This window comes from Grus americana, chromosome 14 (assembly GCF_028858705.1).
Source record: "Grus americana isolate bGruAme1 chromosome 14, bGruAme1.mat, whole genome shotgun sequence".
Lineage (NCBI taxonomy): Eukaryota > Metazoa > Chordata > Aves > Gruiformes > Gruidae > Grus > Grus americana.
The window spans coordinates 8,014,161-8,034,241 of NC_072865.1; the positions used below are offsets into that span (position 1 = coordinate 8,014,161).

General features: G+C 42.9%; 1 protein-coding gene across 1 annotated transcript in view; it reads left to right on the forward strand.

Moving 5' to 3' along the window:
* The window catches only part of GALNT10 (polypeptide N-acetylgalactosaminyltransferase 10), a 90,052-nt gene extending 70,295 nt beyond the window's left edge, over positions 1–19,757 (forward strand). The window contains exons 8-12 of the mRNA XM_054841774.1: positions 7,860–7,967; positions 9,824–10,045; positions 10,781–10,897; positions 13,008–13,157; positions 13,932–19,757. Of these exons, the coding sequence (XP_054697749.1) occupies positions 7,860–7,967; positions 9,824–10,045; positions 10,781–10,897; positions 13,008–13,157; positions 13,932–14,099 (765 nt within the window). The 3' untranslated portion in view covers positions 14,100–19,757. The remainder of the gene's footprint in view (positions 1–7,859; positions 7,968–9,823; positions 10,046–10,780; positions 10,898–13,007; positions 13,158–13,931) is intronic.
* Positions 19,758–20,081: the final 324 nt, after the last annotated feature.

The window sequence follows — 20,081 nt, forward strand, 5'->3', positions numbered from 1 at the left end:
CTGGCAAGAAGATTAAATACTCTGCTTCTTAAGGGAAGGAAGATTCAGCAGGATCTCAGTGTTTGCCCATTGAGTACCTCAGTCCTGAACTTGAGTTCCCAAAGATGAGAGTAACTTACTGGCTATAGTCAATCCATCTGACTCCTGGCTGCAAGGAACTGAGACTATTAATTACCCTGTAAGAAATCCTCAACAATTGGAATAATAACGCTGTTGCTGGCAATGACTTCAGATCATTATCTGCCTGGCTCAGGGACAATTCTGTTGCTGATCAACCAAGCTGTTCAGTTGAGGGCTTTAAAATAAGAGTTAGCCAGCTGACCAGAACCACACACTAACAGTAACGAGTCACCGTGACCCATGAAGACCGCTGGTACCTGGTTATCTTGGAATACGGCACTCTGAAATCCATTCTAGGAAACCCACTGGCACATCCCAGACCACTGAAGGCAGGTGGCTATTCTTCTCTTCAGTGGTGGAAATCCTTTCCATAGCCTGCAGCAAATCAAGTGAAGATTTCTATGTTAAACTCTATTTGAGTCACTAGTTGAATATATAACCTTATAGGTATCTGAATGCCACTCAACTAAGCTAGTTGGCCTTAGCATGAGGCTAGAAGATAGTAGCGCTGCTAATGCAGTGCACAGTTTAGCTTTGGAGGCTAAAATTCCTCATTTGTCTCCCCAACAAACAAGTCATGGCAGATCTCTCACAAAATGGATTGCTAATTCTTGATGCGGCTGTGCAATTCAAAGGCATATCAAACTATGTTCAGCAAGCCATATTACCATACATACATGTTGTGTACTACCGTACAGCAAACAATGGAAGAAAAGACATTGTTTTCAAGACAATGTCTTTTCTTCCATTGTTTGCTTACAAAAAACCCTAAGTAATGAAGTCACATCAGAGGTCCCTTGTCCTCTGTAACAGTAGCAGGAAGGACAGGGTGGGGGGCATCCTCTTTGGAGATGTCATTATGGTTAGAGCCCTTTATTCTTTGTGTTGCGTGTAATGAAATTGTGTAACAATGTCATTCTCTGCAGGAGGGGCGGTGGCAGTATTCATTCTCTTTTCCTTGGCCCATTTTGAAAATGCTGGTTTCCAAGAGTGATGACAGTGGCTGGGCAAGCCCTTTGTCTCCAGTGCCACAGCAGACAGTCACACTGCTTGAGCTGCAGGAAATAAGACTACTTCATTCATCTGTTTGCTTATCCTCTCTGAAACACACTGTGTTTTATTTCAGTCCAGAGATGGTAATTTATGGAGGGATAAATTTGCTTTAATTAATCTCTGCAAAGACCCCCTTTTTTCTTTTGTTGTGCAACAGAAAAATGAAGTTTTAACTGAAAGAGGCTCAGTGTATTTTCAGAAATTAAGATAAATTGATACATTCATCTGTGCCTGATAGATTTAATAATTCTGCTGGAATTGCAAGAATAGAAGGTTTGTTCATAGAATTTATGAAGCTATGACATTTCCTGGCGAGCTTGGAGCTATGTTTTTACCTTTAGAAGCAGACTGAGATTTTGTAGTTAAAGGGGCACTGTCAAATAATTTAAAGCTCTGGGTTTAGATGTGGGGTACCTGCTTTCACATTATTTATTATCTAATGGGAATTCAGATTCTAAGTGTGCCAAATTTACAGCCCGGCTTTAACAAAGAATCCATTTCTGTGCCTGGGAGTTGTGTGTGCACATGCTCTTTTGTACTGCTGGTCTTTGATCCATTGCATCAGATCTGGCCTTCTCAAGCCTCACCAGGAGCAGATTATTTTTTTTTTTTTTCCTTAAGCATGTTCTTTTTTGGCCATGTATGGACAGTGCTTTACAGTTTTTTGCCTTTATTTTAAAATCCAGGGCTTTGTTGCTGAGAGACTGGAAATAAACAAGTTTGTTTAGGAGTTTCTTGCCTTTCTGTTTTGAGATCATATGTATTTCTGTCATCAGCTGTTTCTGCTTCCTTCTGAGAAGGAACTCTCAGGCTAAAGAGAAGCCAGCAGAGAAGCCATCAGTGTTTAGCACCTCAGAAGAAATTTAGCCAGAGAATGGATCAAAGTCTATTAATAGAAGCCTTGTTCCTTGGATGAAATCTGTATACCAAACATCACTAGAAAACATGGCATACTGGGGTACAAAAAAATTTGGGTGAACTTTTAATTAGAAACAAACTTTCTAACCCTAACTTCTGGTTTGCAGTTTTCTGGGTCTTCTCAATCCCTTAAACCAGAAATTTCTAGATTAGAAATGAAGGAGTCAATCTATCCGTTTCATATTCAAGCAGAAAACACATGCTTCTTCCTTCTCTTCTGTATATCCAGAATAGCTCAGTGCCTTTAACCGAGTACTTCCACAGATGAGGAGTCTTACTATTTCAGGTCATCATCAGATCCAACAGGAAGATTGCAGTCTTGAATTTTAGGTGCAGGCATTACACCTGTTCAAATGAGCTTTATTTTTGAGTGAAATTGGCTTGCAGAACGCTCCAGGCAGACTGCTCTGCAGATCTGTGTGGTGTAAGAGCCATTCTCTATCTCAGTGGATCACCAGATGCTGACCTTTGAGCGCATTCTTGTATTTTGGAAAAAGGGTGAACAAGCACACACAGCTATTTAAGTGCGGCACTTGTTACCTTTCCTTTCTGTGCCCCTGACTCTACAGCCCCAGTTTCTCTGTTCAGTGGACTTTCTTGAGGGCTTTTTTTTTCTTTTTGGGAGTCACTTCCATACCTCTGTCCTTTATAGGCGTTCCTAGTCTTTTGTATCTTTCTGCAATGCTTGAAAGTTCAGTTCAAGTATTCAAAATTGAATAGTTTACTCAAAGTGACAATGTGTCTTTCCTCTTCTAAACACAACTTAATAGCTCTGATTTTCTGAATGCTCCTGCGTTCTCAACAAATACCTACATTCTGCTGCGTACGTAACCACTTCATTTTCTTTGAGATTAATGTATTTAATTTGGAGCAGTATATATGAAGCATTTAAACTGTTCCTTTCTGCAAATGCTACTTTGTACAGCACTTACGCTCATGTCGTGGTTTCACCCCGTGGTTGGTGCAAACAAGCCATATGGACAGTTGTCCTGAAAAGAACAATTAAGGGAGACAAAAGAGATGAGCAGTACTCACTGCCTTTGCTCCTTGCTTCAGCAATAGGAAACATCCACTGCACTTGTGCAATGATCTCTGATCACCAGAATTTTTCCAGATCCTTTTTCCAAAGCATCAACAGGGATTGCTTCTCCTGATTTCCATAGCATAAAACATGTTGCATGTTTTCCAACAAATCCAAGTGCTCCATGGCTTCTGTTCGCATATCTAAGGCATGCATCTCCTTTGCCACATGTCAGCAGCACATTTCTGATTCACATTTTGCCACTGGCCTCCTGGCAGGTGCATGGTCAGGGTGCAGCTGCCAAGGCATCACTTCTGACAGCATTGCTAGTTGTATCACTGAAGTTAGTGTCGATTGTGAGCCACCCCTGCTTATTCCAGGCACATACTCACACCACTTTCCAGCAGCTCACGTTTGCCCACACTGAAACAGGCCGGGCATTCTGCTGCTTTTTTTGTGCTTTTTGGTTTTGGGGGTTTTTTTAAGCCAGCACATGCTGCTTAATTCTAAGGCTCTCAGCTGCAGTACAGGGTGGCCTTTTTCTCCCTTGCTATCTGGCGATGCAGAGATCAGTTTCAGACCGTTGACTTGAATTTTTGGCCTCTGTTCACCTTATGTGCTTGGTTCAGGTTCCAGAGTAGCCTCCCACCAAGCAGCAGCAGGAAAGTGGACCCCCCACATTCTGAAACGTGATTATTGGAAAGTGCGATCATTCCTCTAAAATGCTCCAGACAGTAAGGAGGGGCCATGCTGATGTATGCTGTGTGAGAAGGCATTGTGCAAACACATAGATCCCAGTGCCTTTTGAGCTACCTTAATCTTTTATAGAGTGGTAAGACCCAGCTGCAACAGCAGCTGATGCTTACAATACAGAGGATTATGATTTTCCGGAATTATTGGTTGTCCTTGCTTTCATCCTTTCGCCTACCCTGTTATGCAGAGAACCCCCTTGACTTATCCACTGTGTCCTTTTCTTCCCACCTTTCAGTCTGTGCTCAATCAGCTCCATTGATCCATCCCATGGTCTTTATTTCTGTTGCGGCTTGCAGAAGCAGCTTTCTCTTCAAGGCTTGACTCTTTCCTTTGTGTTTTTTCCCTCTCCTGGGAAGCATTGGCTCATCATGGTGCAGTCTTTGGAAACCACAAACCTTGTATACCCAAATGACTTGTGTTCACACACCAATTGTGGTATTGTATTGTGTGTTTGAGAGGAGAGGTTCAGCTGTCTTACGTGACATTGTTTTCTGAAATAGCAGAAAGGGAATTGGATCAGCATAACATTCCCATGCAGAGAATAGGTGGCATATTATCTTGTGCTTTCATAGCACGCTAGCTGAGTCAAAGGCTCTTGAGTCACTTAATGAATATGGAGTTACAGCTCTCCAGGCCACTGGGAAGATAGAAATTATCACCAGTGTTGTTATTTTACTTCTCCTGTATATGGTTTTATTATTAAGGTGAGATTGTGGCCTTAGAAAAATCTGTTGCAGTATGCCCATTGACCTCAGTGTAGCCAGGTTTTCTCTTAATTCCAGCAGATCTGTCAGCTGCTAGATTCCTAGCTTAAAATGTAGATTGGTAAAATTCTGCTTGAGGAGGAAGAGAAATTTCCTGTTCTCTCCTAATGAGATCTGATTAGATCATTGTACAAAGCACTGCCTGCCTGACCAGCTTTAATTCTTGTTCTTATGGCATTCTAGTAAATGGCTGATTGAAATTAAGTGCATCAAGTTCAGACTCTGATGTTTACTGTCGTGTCAGCCAGGGAGATGAGGCACTATCTCACCCTTCCATAAAACAACAGCAGCAAGAAGAAACTGGCTCCCCTGGCCCAAGTGACAGTCGGTGTCACCATGAAGGCACAAGGTGCTCCCCCACAGAACGGCGTTGTATTTTTAGCAGTGTATCATGCCTGTACCCTGGTTTAAAAACAGCCAAATATCGCTATCAGAGTGAAAGCGTTCTCTCAGCATGCAGCTATTTTGGGTTTGCTTCACTTGCAGTTATTCCTTGACAGACCCTTGGATGTGATTCCCGTGACCTTTAACTCCAACTTCCTAACACTTTTGTTAGCTGTGTTTTACTGATGCTCGTCACGGTCTTTCCCTCTCCCCCTTCTTCCAGTTTTATAGATAAGGACTGGTAATTGTCTTTATGGAGGTTGTAATGAGTTCTGTCACCACACAAAGCAGCTCACTAATAAAATAAATCAAAGCAGCAATGAATGAATGGAAAGCGTGCTTTTAAAATTAGATTTGTACTGCAAGTGCCACGCTGTCACTTGCAGCATGAGACAATATTAAAAAGGCACTGAGTTGGCAAAGTACCTTGAAAGGGTCACTGAGCTCTGCTAGTAGGAATTAGGAAGCTTTCCATTGCCTCTATGCAGCACTGGTAATTGCAGCATCGTTTGGGATAAAGCATGATAAGGAAAAGAGCACGTAAAACTGATCTTAGATTTTACTTGTTCAGTAACTCAGTTAAGTAGCTTTTCTAATCATACCATTACATGTGTTTATATAATGTTGTGTTCTGTGTCTGGAGTCGTGTACCAGCTCAGAACTCTTGGCCCAGTGTATCGTCGGTTCTGTCTAGCTTCCCATACCCCCTGCCTTGCCAATGTACCACTCAGTGGATAAGTGCTGTCTGTATTACCGCTTCACAAGATCCGCAGTGCAAGGACAGTCAGTGCTCTTCTCTCTGGCTGCATATTGACTGCAGAGCTCTGTTCCTCACCTTACTTAGGGAAGTTGTGTTTTCAGAGGAGACGTCTATTCACAGTGGCCTGACTGAAGGCCTTTCTTTAGAGATCAGGGGCAGGTGAGGCATCCTGTGAGCAGGCAGCAAGGATCACGAGCTGGTGTGTTCATTCAGGCTTGTGTTACACCAAAATGCAGCTGCTTGTGAAGCGCTAGGGCTTTCATGATACAGGATGCAGTGCACAGGGTAAGAATATGGGTTGTTGAGGAGCGTGTGTGTCTGTGCAACTGAGCCGTAGTTGTCTTCAGCTGTTCCTGCAGTTTTTTTATTGTTCCCAGATCTGTTGCCGCTCTTACAGCCTTACACAAACCGTTTCTGTCATAGAAACATAAAACATCCCCAAATTCTTGTTTTCTCAGTCTACCTGTTAATTTCCTAGCAGCAAAATTACACTGTGGCCTGCTGCAGCAAGAAGCACAGCAGCTACAGAATAAGAACCATTTTCAATTCCTCTAGAAACTTCACAGAAGATGAGTGCTAGTTTCTTTTTTCATCTTCATCTTTTCTGTATCAGCCTCTCAAGACACAGCAGGGACAAAAGGAATGAAACTCTGTAGAAGGAGTGTTTGTCAACTTTCTTCTTGTCTCTCTCACCATAACGACATGTAATTAAGTACCTTGAACTTTAGAAGTTGCTTGTGAAAAATATTCCTCTGACTGAGAGCAACCAACCTCCATTAAGTTATACACAGTCAGCAAATGACTGTAATTATTAGGGCCAGTAGACAGAGCTGAAACTCCAGAGGACTTTAGTGTCAGAGCTAATAATTATGCAGCAGCCTTGGCCAAATATTTCTCTTCCAAGCTAAGTATTTAATATTGTCACTGTAGAATATTAATGGAATTGCCTGCTATGTGTGAAGCTGTTGACTAAGCTCATTGTACAGTGAACTGCGGTGGCTCAAATTAGCTACTGTGAATGGAGGGATCAAGAACACTGCATCAGCCTGCAGCACCAGCGGACCTTCTTAAATATCGCTGCCTTCAGGGCATTAACATAAGATCTGGGGACAAAGTGAAGGGCAAGACAGTGTCGTGCTTCGAGAATTCAGAAAGTCATTTGTTTTGCATACTGAAGGGTACTTTTTCTTTAAGTATTGATTAGATATCTCTGGGAAGCACATATGAATATATTTCTTAAAGCTAATGAAGTAGATTGGCCAGTTCAGAAAACATCTCCTTTGGTTTCACTGAGACAAAATGATTACATCCGTGCTATAAATAAGGAATAAAAGAAAGTTGTTGCAGAGTGTTGGCACAGACTGAAATCTTCCCAGATGGGGAAAGAAACTTCTGGGCCTAATCTAGACATTAACCAAGCATTCAAGGTGGTCTTCTTCAACTAGCAGTGTGTTCCATTGACTTCCTGAAGGCTTTTTTAAAGCTAATTATGGTTTCACTAGGCATGGATTTCTACTTCATTGTAAGGCTGCAAAAGCAATGAGTGCATGTCAGCAATGAAACTGTATGAGAGCAGTGATAACCATGGGAAAAAAGTAGCAGTTTCTTCTGGTTTCCAGCACTTGAACAGACTCACGAATTCTCTGGAGTGTTTTGTGTAACACATGACAGAGATGACCTCCCTTTTACAGCAATGTTACACAACCTACACCCAGGTCTTATCTGACAGTCCAGTTTAACTATGGTAGTTACTATTGCTGTAATAAAATATATCAATTTAAAGCGTGCTGTTCTCTGTGTGCTTGGGGGTTTTTTTCCTTGTTCTTTTTCCTAAAGAATGCAAAATTGAACTGTGCCATTGAGCTTGATAGTACTTGTGCTAAATTGAGGCTTGCTGCATGGCTCTAAGCGAGTAGTTATAGGATTTTAGACTAAGTCAAGGAGGGGAGGGTATTTGGGAGACAGCATACTTTAAAGTAAAAAATCTGGGTTAGGCTTTTTGATGACTTGAAAGCCTTTCTTTTTTTTTCTTCTTCATTTTTCTCTATATAACCAAGAGTGAATCGGTATCTCTGCTGTTCCACAGGTTTGGATGTGTGGGGGTCGCATGGAGGACATCCCTTGCTCTAGAGTTGGTCATATCTACAGAAAATACGTTCCATACAAGGTTCCAACAGGAGTCAGCCTGGCAAGAGTAAGTGGCAATGGCATTCCCCATGACAGATGTCTGACTGCAGTGTGACCATGCTGTTGTCTCCTCTCACCCCACAATGGGAGGCAAATGTAGGCTTTGTAGTCCATAAATTTTACTTGTACAGTGGTCAAATTGAGCAGTTTTGCAGTGGGGGATGTGTAGCACAAAGGGAAGAGAGCCTAGGAGACTCATGTGTGCACAGCTGCCATGCTCCAGACATCAGCCGTTGCTAGGTGTTGGGAAGAGACTTTGCGATCAGGCGCTGACTATAGAATCACCAATAAAAACAAGATATGGCTTTATTTGTATAGTACTTCAGTCATTTTATAGCTGTGCTGTCCAAGACCAGCAGGCTTCAGTGTGGTGATTGTGTTTTGGTGATTGAAAGACCTCTCAACTTCAAGCATCGCAGACCACTGAATGGGCAAGCTGTAATTTTCCATGATGGACCGTTCTGTGCCATCTTATTTCTTAATCTAGTGTAGCCCAAAGAGGAAAGAGCTTTTGCCTATCGTGCACTAGCTTTCTCCACTTAATTTCCAAATTGAGAAGGGATTGCATTGCCCTCTGGTGGGAGAAAAAAATCATAGGAGCAGGAAGGCTGCAAAACTACAAAACACAAAAAGGTACCCTGCTGTTCTGCAGTCTTATGGCTTGCACAGTGTTAAAATGTTTCCCAGTTTAACAGCATTGCCCTAGTTATAGATTTGGATTTATTACTCAGCCCAGCAATGACCTGTCAGAGCGATAGAGTGCTCTCCTGTTGGTGCCATCTCTTCAGGAAGGAGCTATATTTCTTTTGATTCAGTATTTGGCTCTTGCATACTCCCACAGTGCTGGAAGGAGATGGCAGACAGGTGTAGCGAAGGCTGTTTCTCAACATCTAAGATTGTACAGTCACCTTGAGAGGAACACCTCCTCTTGTTATGTGTAGGCTGCGTTTGGGGCAGTGTCACCACACTGCTCATTCTTAATGTCCTAATTTTTTTAGCAGTAAATGGCCACTGCTGGACTGGCACCTTCACACAAGGTGGGCAGTGCTGTTGGGTCACTGAAGTCATGACAGCACATGGCACGTTATTGTGTGGCATCAAGAATGTACCTGATGTTGCCATAGAACAGTCCAAGGTCCAACAGTTGCTTGAGTGTGCTGTAATCAGCAGCAGGGCAAGTATCTCAAGAGGGTGGTGTTCATTGCTGTCTTGGAATTGCACAGTGGATTAAGCTTTACAGTGATACGTGAAATATATTGCTGCCAGGAAGTAAACCCTTTGCTTCTATTCTGAAGTGTAATAACCTGAAAGTTCTGTATTCCTGCAGTATCTTGGAGTTTCTTTTAGATGGCTTTTTGCCCCAGAAAACAGAAAAATAGTGGTTAGAACCAATATTGTGAACTGAAGCTTTCCAGAAGGGAGTACTGCAAATCCCATACCTAGATGGATATAAAAGATGCAATAAGAAGGATTTAAGAAAGCAGCTTTTTGTCAGAGACCTTTGAATGTCCAGTGGTATTTACCAGCATCATTTTCTGACTAGCTTCTTTACAGAAAAAAAGGAAGAAAAACCAACTTTTGATTAATGCTGTTTTTCTTAGCCACAAAGAACTAGATATAATGGCCAACTGCCAGGATTCTGTTTTGACCTCAACTGAAAATATCTTTCTAAAAGTCCCTTGGAACTAGAGAATAATAAAAATAATCTTCATCCTGAAGCTGGAGAGAAAGAGTGGATGTGAATGAAAATCCTTTCTGAGCAAAAACATGAGAGCTGTTCTGAATGCTAATGTCAGTAGTTTGCGCAGAGTGTTCTCAGGTGTTTTTCCTTCTCATTTTCACACGTGGCTGTTACCCACACAGAACTTGAAGCGGGTGGCTGAGGTGTGGATGGACGAATACGCGGAGTACATATACCAGCGTAGACCAGAGTACCGGCATCTTTCTGCGGGGGACGTCGCAGCTCAGAAGGAACTTCGCAACAACCTCAATTGCAAAAGCTTCAAGTGGTTTATGAACGAGGTCGCCTGGGACTTGCCAAAGTTTTACCCGCCAGTGGAGCCTCCAGCAGCTGCTTGGGGAGAGGCAAGTTTGCGCTCTGAAATCTGCAGCGGGCAAACAGGTTGTGGTTTGGGTGTTTTAAAGTTGCTTTATCCACGTGCTCCAGTACCAGTTTTCTGTGAGTAAGGTGGCAAGCGAGTGTTTAAAGGTCTGCTTGAAATGTTTCAAAGACCAGAACTCCTCTACTGTTATATTGGCCTGATCAAAGGCGGCAGTTAGGAGCCGTTTCTATTAGTGCACAGCTACAAAGAGAATAGAGACTTGGCTTGTTCTGCATGTTGCGTATTTAGTAGAAGACAGAATGTGCCAACAGGGAGGACTAGGGAGAGGCGGCAGCTGAGCAACAGCAGAAATCTTGTATTTCCAAAGGGCTACACAACTGTGGTGAGCTGCTCTGCTCCTTAGCTTTCCCATCTGAAAGCCAGGCAAACCATCCCTGGTTTTGAAAGTCTGCTGTGTTCTGGGAAACACCACCCCAGGAGTGAAATCATGGATTGTTACACGCAACACAGTGGGCTGTGCAGTCCTGTAGCTAGTGGGTTTTGCTGTGTCCTGGAGGGTATTGTACAGCTGGCGATGGCTCCCATTGTGGGTTCCTGTGCTTTCTTCTAGCTGTTACCTGCCAGCTCAGATACATAGTTAAGTGAGGAATCTTAAAACTGTCTTTATACAAATACTGCCATTATTTGAGGCAGTTTAAGCCTTTTTTCCTGTCACTTGGTAAGAGCAGGAGATTCAGTGACTAATTTACTATTTCAGATACGCAATGTAGGAACTGGACTGTGTGTGGATACTAAGCATGGAGCCCTGGGATCCCCACTGAGGCTGGAAAACTGTGTGAAGGACAGAGGAGAGGCAGCATGGAACAACGTGCAGGTAACAGTCCCTCTGATAAATCATCACCCCCTGAATAAATTTGGGGAGGGAGAAGTTATAAGAACAAATGTTTGAGAAGGAAGGCCATCACAGAACTCTGAGGTGAACAGAGGTTGCTGTGCACCCCAAGGCTCATGTGCTCATATTTGATGGGCTTGTAGCAGGATGTGGCTTGTGCATGTGGTGGGGCTGGAGCCTGGCAGACTTTGTGCAGAGCTTTTACCTCTGCTTTGAAGTTTTCAGAGTGAACAAAAGAAAGCACAAGAAAACAATATGCCAAAATAATAAAAGAAACCAGTAACAAGGCAGCTGTAATATGTAACAAAGTGAATATTAACTTCAAAGGTTGTGCTGGAAGAAGTGATAGAGGAGCATCATGCATATTAATGAACCTGCAGAAGCATTCAATAACCGCTTACTATCATCCTTCTGACAGGAGGCAAATGCATTATAAACACCCAACCATTGCTGGAGAGAGATGAAACCGGCCAGGCTATAGATTCACCCTCTCAACATATAAGGTGCCAGAAACGACAGCTTTATTGTAACAGAAGGGAAGGAAATATTAGTTTGTCTAAACTGTAGCAGCTGAGCTGAGAAAAGATCAAGAAAACAATGCCTCTATTACAGAGCCATGCATAACTCTTCAGGGGATTGGCTTCAGTAGTAGGAGACAGAGGGTTGTTGCATATCAATTTTGATGCATGAAAACTAGAAACAAAACCAATTTACTCAGGCACAGTCCAAAACTAAGCTTCTGTTGTGTCAGGAGGATCTTGAACAATTAGTGTTGGCTTATATTTAGGAGGAGAATGTGTTTTCAACTTCTGTCTAGCATTGAGCCTAAATGATTGTGGTAATTTCTTTCTCAAGAGAGGCTTAAAAGAGAGACAGAAACAAAGTGGCTTATTTGTGGAAAAGTTTTTGGCCACGCTGCTTCAAATAGTAGCACCCTGCTAATTCGTGGTCTGACTGCCCCGTGAGATCTCTCTGAAGAGAGGACCATTCCTCCACCTGGCTCCAAAAGGACCCCACAGAACAGCCCTTCCTCTCGGGGACTGAGAGGCTAGTAGCCCTGCAAAATGATGTTGTCTAGGGCTGGTCACAGAGGACACTTGCACCCTTGCCAGAGACACTGTCCTTGTCAAAGCAGAAAACAAAAGCTTGACAGCAGTGCCTGCCTTTCAACAAGTTTATCTTCTGTGAGATTCAGTCCTGCGATGCTTAAAACATGTCCTAAAGCAAGCCATGATCATCAGACTGAAGATGCAGCTTGACCATGCTACTGTCTGGAGCTGTGGCCTAAAGCAAATGCCACAGGGGCAGTGCAAGGAACAGAGCATGTGGGTGGTGGTACTTCCACCGACTGTTCTCCTGTGGTCCAGTCCCATGGCTCAGGGACTTCCAGACCACATGTGTTGGCATCCAGTAGCTTTCATCAAGGCCACAGCATTACCAGGCATTAGTAGGTTGTGCCTAGTTACTACGGCTAAAACCCTTTCTCTTCTTTTTTGTAGTATCCCGTCTTTTCATTTCACCCGAAAGTGCTAAGAGATCATTGCAGGGTCAGTAGAAGAGAGCAGCAGGAAGCATTGCCCTAGTAATTGCCCTTCCGACACTCCTGGGGAGCTGTGGTCTCCTGGTCTCTTGTCCCAGAGGGTGTGGGACAGAGACTTCTCAAGGTGACTGCAGTCTGCCTGTGCAGACTCGGGTGTTTACTGGCAGGTTAACTTGGAGCTCCCGTAGCGCTCTGCCTTTTGTGCTAGCTGTGAAGTGCTGTAACTGGTCAGCTGCTCACTTAATCCATGATGTATGTCTGCATTGCAGACATTCAAGGCTGCTATTAGTACCTACGCTAACAAGCATGGCTGTTTGCAGCAGCACAGTCTCACTTAGCATGCTGTGTGGCAGTCCACGGGGTAGCTGTTACGGACTCCCCTGGTCAGCAGTCCTTGTCCCCAGAGGTGGAAGTAGGTTTTCTCTAGAAGATGTTGTCCTTTCCCTGAAGCCATCCCCACCCATCCTGTGGGCAAAGAAGGGAACATTGTTCTGCTGGTGACAGCACGGTGCCCAGTACCAGCCATCCTGAGGGGTCTGTTTGTCCTGGCAGGTATTCACGTTCAGCTGGAGAGAAGACATCCGTCCCGGGGATCCTCAGCATACCAAGAAGTTTTGTTTTGATGCCATTTCCCACAGCAGCCCTGTGACCCTCTATGACTGTCATGGAATGAAGGGGAACCAGCTCTGGAGATACCGAAAAGTGAGTGTGTGTGTGTGTGTGTGTGTGTGTGTGTGCACTTGCATATGTGTATTCTCATTTAATGTGTCAAATTGCCTGTAGGCACTTAAGTTTCCTTAAAATGTTTTATTCCTTCTCTTCATGTAGCTGTGATAAGAGAATCTGCAGACAATCTATTGTCATTGTGTCATTAATTACCCTTGATTAGAAAGAGGTGACTCCCCTGTTCCACCTGTTAGAAGTGGTGAGGACTGCTTCTCCAGAGCTTGCTAAGCAGAAGGACACTCTCCTTGCAGTCCTGTTCACAGCTGGCAGTGAGGTGATGCAACACCCTTGCAAAACCTGTTTGCAGTGAGGTGTGCTGTGTTTATTGGTTTGTTCCAAATACTAGAAGATCATGCCAAAAGTAGATGAGGATTTATTCATCCTCCTGCTAAGCAATGCTTTTGTGGCCAACAGGTTAGTAAATTTTCGACTGAACGTCCTGTCCTAGTCCTTGCAACCCGCATGCACAGTGCTGCGGAGTGACTGTGGCAGGATGTGAGCTGTGACTGGAGAGCCTGGCTCTGGACGCACATTTAGAGCTTCCCAGCGCAGATGTGAGGATTGGGCTGGATACTGTGCCAAGGGCTGGGAATGGACCCTGACACTTCCCAACCAGTGAAGCGTGGAACAACTTCAGATACATCCAAGTGACAAAATAGCTTGCCTTGGTTTTTAAGACTTCTTTCTGTTAGTTTTAAACCAGCTTTGCTTCTCTGCTTAGCAACCTCACGTCAAATTTCTCTTCTCCAGGACAAGACCCTCTACCATCCAGTAAGCAGCAGCTGTATGGACTGCAGTGAGAGTGACCGAAAGATCTTTATGAACAGCTGCAATCCTTCATCTCCAACACAGCAGTGGATATTTGAACACACAAACTCAACCGTCTTGGAAAAATTTAACAGAAATCTTGATCTTTAAAAGACTGAGAAAAAAAAAATATATATTTTACAATTATAGTTTTTACTGGGGAGGGTTACAGAAAATTTTTTTAAGAATACTTTTTTTTAAACAGTTAATGAAGGTAAAAGGGAGAATCTCAGGAGAAGGTTAACTAGCAGGCTAGTCTTTATTGTGAAGATGCTGCATCCTTCTCTTCTGGGGATGGTGGAATTTTAAAGGCTTTGCCAGAGCCACTTCTGTGCTGAGACTGGAACAGAAACTCTGTTTTTAGAGGAGTCTGAATGTGATTCAAACTGCTTTTTTTTTTTTTGCTTTTGTTTTTTGACTATTTTGTTTCCCACCTGGGTCTGATGTTAAATGATTTTATCCGGGACTCTCCAGGACTTTCTGTAGCTGCTATACCACCCACTGAAGCATTCCCACATGCGTGTTTTATCTTCCAAAGTCCATCTAAGTAAAATCTTGAATACAAGATTTAATCCTGTGATCAAAAAAAAAAAAAAGCCATCAAAATGTAAAATGAATTTTTTTTTTTTTTTGCCCTAAACCAAAATATATTTCAAACAGGTATTATGACTTTCCAAATCATAGCTCTGATAGAGGAATGAGCTCTAGTGGAAGTGCAGCAAGGTGAGAGGAATATCGCTGTAGTTATTAGTGACAAGGAATCTGGGTTTCTGGTCCATTCACTTTGCAGTCACTTTGTCACTCACTGTTGAATCTTCAAGGTGAAAGATTAGCAGAGGGTTTCTAAGTAAGCACAGTTCTTACAGGTGAAGATTTTTGCTAAGAGCCTTTAGAAATTGGGTTCCAAATTTACTTCTTATTCAGAATCTTTTTAGCACGGACACCCCTAGGGTTTTTCAGAGTTAAATCTACTACATGAAGGCAACTTCCATTTTTCCTTTAGAGGTGTGAAGGCTAACTTAATTCACAGTTGATGTGAGCAGATTAATTCAGGATAATTAAGTCAGAGCTGAGATTAGCCATTGGTCTTTATCTATTTGTTCATCAGTCATGAGTTCTGTGATCAGTAGTGTTCTAGCCTTGTGGGAATGTGCTATTAATCTCTTTTCCTTTCCCAACATCCACAGCACTGTACAGTTTATTGTGACTGGAAATCTGTTTGCTTAAGCAGACGTGTGGGATCGATGGGCCAGTTTCACTAGTGCCCTGTCCCTTGTGCAGTCAGTTAGCAGTGCAAGGTATCACCCTTCTGGTTTGTCTGCAGGATCTGCCAGACACTGAACCAGAATTGTCTCATCCCAGGAGCTGGAAAAAAGTAGTGATGCTAAAGGATGAATGGAGAACCATTGGTTTCAAGTCTATCTGAAGCAAGTGTTTAAAAAAAACCCACACTGGTTTAAAATTAAGTTGTTGCAAAAACAGATTTAATAGTTCAGCCCACTTAGTCTTATACTGAAGGCAGCAGTGGCATTTTCTCGTAAAAGCTGTGAATGACGGTGCAGTTAACCTTTTGCAAAGATGCTGTGTAAATCAATAAAACCAGCCCTTTTCCAGTAATTGCCCTGCTCCACAGTTTGTCCAGCTGAGGAGGTAGTGTGCAGCCAGCTCTGAGAGTGGAAGACTGGAACACTCAGGGTAGGAGCAGGGCACCCCTCTGGGACTCTTGATGAGCACAATTGATGGCCTTCCCCTCCTTGGAGGGGCAGGGAAGCTCTGCTCTGAGGTGGCTTGCTTTCCTGTGAAGGCAAGGAGATTTTTGCCTAGTGTCACGAAACAAGCAGGCTGGCTTCCTCTGCAGAGCTCCAGAAGTAAGAAGCCCTTTCTGATGTTGCCAGTTGTGGGATCATTGCCCATGTTTCAGACGTCTGTGAGGCCATGTAGTGCTGTGTCTGTCACCTGGGAGCAGACTAGGACACAACTAGCTGCCTCTCAAGCCTGATGTGTTGACTATGAGGCTCAAAGTCATTTCCACCTCTCTTATCCTCGCAGCTGAGGCCCCGTCTGACCTGTTTTGCCAACTTACCTTGCCCATGCAGTCAGGAAGCAAGGGAAACACAGGCACTGCATTGCAGCTGGGACCGGGCTTGCCAAATGTGTTAGTGTCTGGAGTAAAGAAAGAAAAAAGCTCTAGGCTTTCCTTGTGACAGTTTTGCAGCAGTATCGCTAAGGAAGTGAGACCAGTGTCAAACAGAGATGACATCTTATGTTCTCAGTAACTACAATATGTCTGTCATTAAGGATCCCTTTTCATTTCTGTGGGAGACAGAGCCCCTTTCCAGTGCATTGTGTCTGACCGTTGCTTTCCTTAAGTTATTAATGCTCTCATTAGTCTAGTAGTGCTGACTGTGGATGGCTAGATGGCCTGACTAGATGTCTTTATGAATGTTTTAATACCTGTGGAACAAGAAGCTGTTTGTCCATGAACAGTGCTAGTTTTTTATAATTGGGACACAATCAGCAAATGATATAAATGGACTGTAGGTCATTCTGCTTGCAGCTTGCAACTTTGTGTGTCTTAGTTTTCCAATGAGAGAATTAGCTTCTGTTTCTAAAATGCATGGCTTGCTTTGTACTTGGGCTCACCTTGTGTAGAGAGTCCTAGCTGCTTGGCTTGCTGGAGGCTGGCTTCAGAGAGAACTGCAGTAACGAACAGGTCTTTTACCACTTAATGATCTTAATTTGGAGCAAAAGGACAGCTCTTAGCAGTGTGCAACAAAAGATTAAGTAATTGTTGAGGCAATTCCTGTTTGACAACCCACCACCAGTATGTGGAAACTGGAGCTTTGGTGTGAGTGGTCCTACTGGGTCCTTCTCTAGTATGGTTGACCTGTTTTCTGAAGGTTCGGGATCTGAGTGTGATCAGTGCCCCACAAATTCTGTACAATTCTGACTGGCTCGCTGGGCTTAGAGCTATTAATTTATTTACATCAATTATACTTTTCAATACCCTAGAGGCTTTGCTAACTAATGAGAAGACTTAATATAGCCAACCATCCACTGATTGAGAAATAGAAGCTGTATTTCATCATCTACATCTTTAATTGAGCCTTTGCTGGGCAATCTGGTTAATTATTCCAATTACTTTTGGTTATTTGTAAGCAAAATTGCTAAAGCATGAATACATAAGCAAATCTTCACATCTGCATGCAAGTCAAGACTGGAGATTAAATACCAGTGATTAACTAATGCAAAATAAATGTTTTCATATTTTTTCCCCAAAAATATTCAAACAAACCTTCTCTCCAAGGCTGCATAAATTCTGCTGCTTTTAAGTTTCAGAATCCCAGACAACAGGGGGATCCCTGGATGTGTTTTATGTCGCATAATACTACTTTGATTAGCTCTTGAAGCTCTTGTTGATTTATACTGGTGCTAATCTCTAAGGCCTACAAACAGAGTAATAGGTTTGGGGCTCGTATATGTGCAAGATGTCTTTTTTCATGCCTGGGAAATTAACTTTCTTTTCCACACCATAATAGAGGAAAGTGTGGGCCTTACTGAAAGGGGAATACAGCATCATTAAAATAAAGATGTGCCTTTTTAAATGTAAATGTACAGCAAATGCTTAAACTTGAACCATTTTCTAGTGCCTTGCTGGACAAGAGAAGAGGGGAAGGGATTGGGAGATAAGGATGTAAGAGAAAGCTTGACGTGCAGTGTTTGTGTTTGTGTGTGTTTTTTAAAATGTCTGACTTGGGTGCAAAATTTATGTCAGTAATTCAGAAGCTCCTGGGTTTCCTCTGTTAAATTGATATCATTAATGACTCTGGGAGGGTTTGTCACTCCTGATAGGAAGACTTGGAAAGGACGGCACCTTCCTCGTGGTACGCTGTAACAACTAAGGCTAGACCAGAGGATGTCTTGGTTAGCTATTGGATGTTTATCTCATGGTGAAGGCTCATGCATTTGACCGGCATGCGAGATCCTGCATTTTATTTTCTAAGTATCCAAATCAGAAATCACAAATAGTCCCAAAGGGATATAAAATCTGTAGCAGAAGCATCTTTCAGAAAGCCGATGCCTTCCATCACTGGGGAACTTTTAAACAGTGTGTTCTAATCTCTAATACAGAAGTAGCAAGAAAGCAATTTCTCAGCTTAACTTTCTTCCTGGTTTGTTTTACAGTAGTCTAGGCACAGGGCTTTGCTTTCCTTTACTGCAGAGTTCCAGTCAGCAAACCTTCCTCCTCCCTGCTGCTCTGAGACATCAATGTAGTGAAAGTCAAACAGGCACCACCAGCAACCAGCATTGCAAGAGCACAGTGCTCTCACAGCTATATAAGATCATTATAGTAGCTATGCTGGCTTACATCACCAAGGGGAGAGAGATATCCTAAAAGTCATACCGGGCAATCACGTAACTGCTGAGTAAAAAGGGAGAAGCTTTTATTTTAAATTGTCTTTCAAGATATGGACAGACGCTTGAATGGTTTTGACTGGAGAGAACAGACAGCCTTTAGCAGTCAGCCTGTCACGGTTTCATTTGAAAGAGCCCTCATAAAGTTATGTCTGAAACAGTCTGGCTCTGCTAGCACAAGGGATTCAAGTGTACCTTGCATCCCACATCCGCTCCCAACTGCTGTGGTCCTTGTTCCTACTCACCTACTACATTTCTAACCACTTGCAACAAAGGAGCCTGGTAGTGCCTAAGTTGGTCCTTATCTGACAAGCGGCAATCTGGGTTTCCATTTTAACAATCCTTTAGCGTGAAAAGCTTCTTAAATAGTTAGCAAACTGTTGCCAAAATGGTGAGTAGCTCTAGGTTAATGTCAGAGTCTCTGGGGGTAGGATCAAAAGGTCTTTGACAGGATCATAGCAGAAGTCCTCTCCTGGTTTGAGTGGAGGGGAGAGATGCAGAGGGTGGAGAATGGGAAAGCTGAGCTCTGAAATTTCCATCAGCATTCAACGCACAGTTGTCAATCCATTTCATATTCCTCATTAACCAGTCAGATTGATTTATTCACATTATAAATTTAAAGTGTAACTGAAATAAACTCACCTCCTGCTCCAATTGCTCCTTTGTAGTGTCACGCTTTAACTCAGAGATCTGTATGAAACTAGCCAATGATAGATTATGGAAACCCTAATAAAAATCCTGTGTCTGTTTTTTGACTCTGCCTCTGCTAGCTGAGTATGCTCCTTTATTTGCTGCATTTTGAGCTTTCTTGATGCTTCTGTATGACCTAAAAGGCTTCAGTGATTCCAGCAGATGTGGGGGATTTGGGAGTTTTGTATAAAGCCACTGGATCTATGTGGTTTTAAATCTACTAGTTCAAGTCTAGGAAAAAAGTCCTAATCCCAGTTAGTGAGCAAGCAAATGTGAACTTCAACCACAAAACAAGATAAAAACTGATCAAGCTAATAGACTAAAATGTTAGCCCTTAAGATAACAATAACAAATAGCTTTAGCCTCTAGGGTGGAGAAGGGAATTGGTTTCAACATGCATTCTCCAGGATCTTGGTGATAAGGTCTAAGTTTGTCTATTCCTTGTACTGCATGCATTTTATCTGTAAAACTGGATGGTGCCTCTTGAATCAGTGTATATTTATTTCTGTGCATATTAGGACCAACAGCCTAATATCTGGGGGTGGTAAAGGACTTGTAGCACTTTAATGTAGTAGCTTTCATAAATTGGGAATCATTGATAGAATGCCTAGTGTTTTTAAAGTTGAATGGACTTCCTTTTATAATATATTTAAAATAAATTTTTAATGTGTTTTCTGAAACTGTGTATGCAGAAATGACTGTCCCTGCCTGTTTTGCTCCAGTGATTGATTTCCCTTCTCTCTACTTCTTAAGCTTAGTTACCCTGATCTGGTGTTTCTTCAGCATAGGCTTCCTGCCGCGTCACGCACTGCTCTCCTCCAGCCTTCCCAGGTTCCCTGTGAAGGTATTGGGTATAAACCACAGGGTTTACTGTGTTCATGCAGGAGCAGCCAACAAGCTCATGCCTGGGTGCCGTGTTGGTCGTACGTGGCAGGTTCAGGCAGCTGGGGGCTGCAGAGATGCCTGTGGGGCAGGAGCTGTGAACTC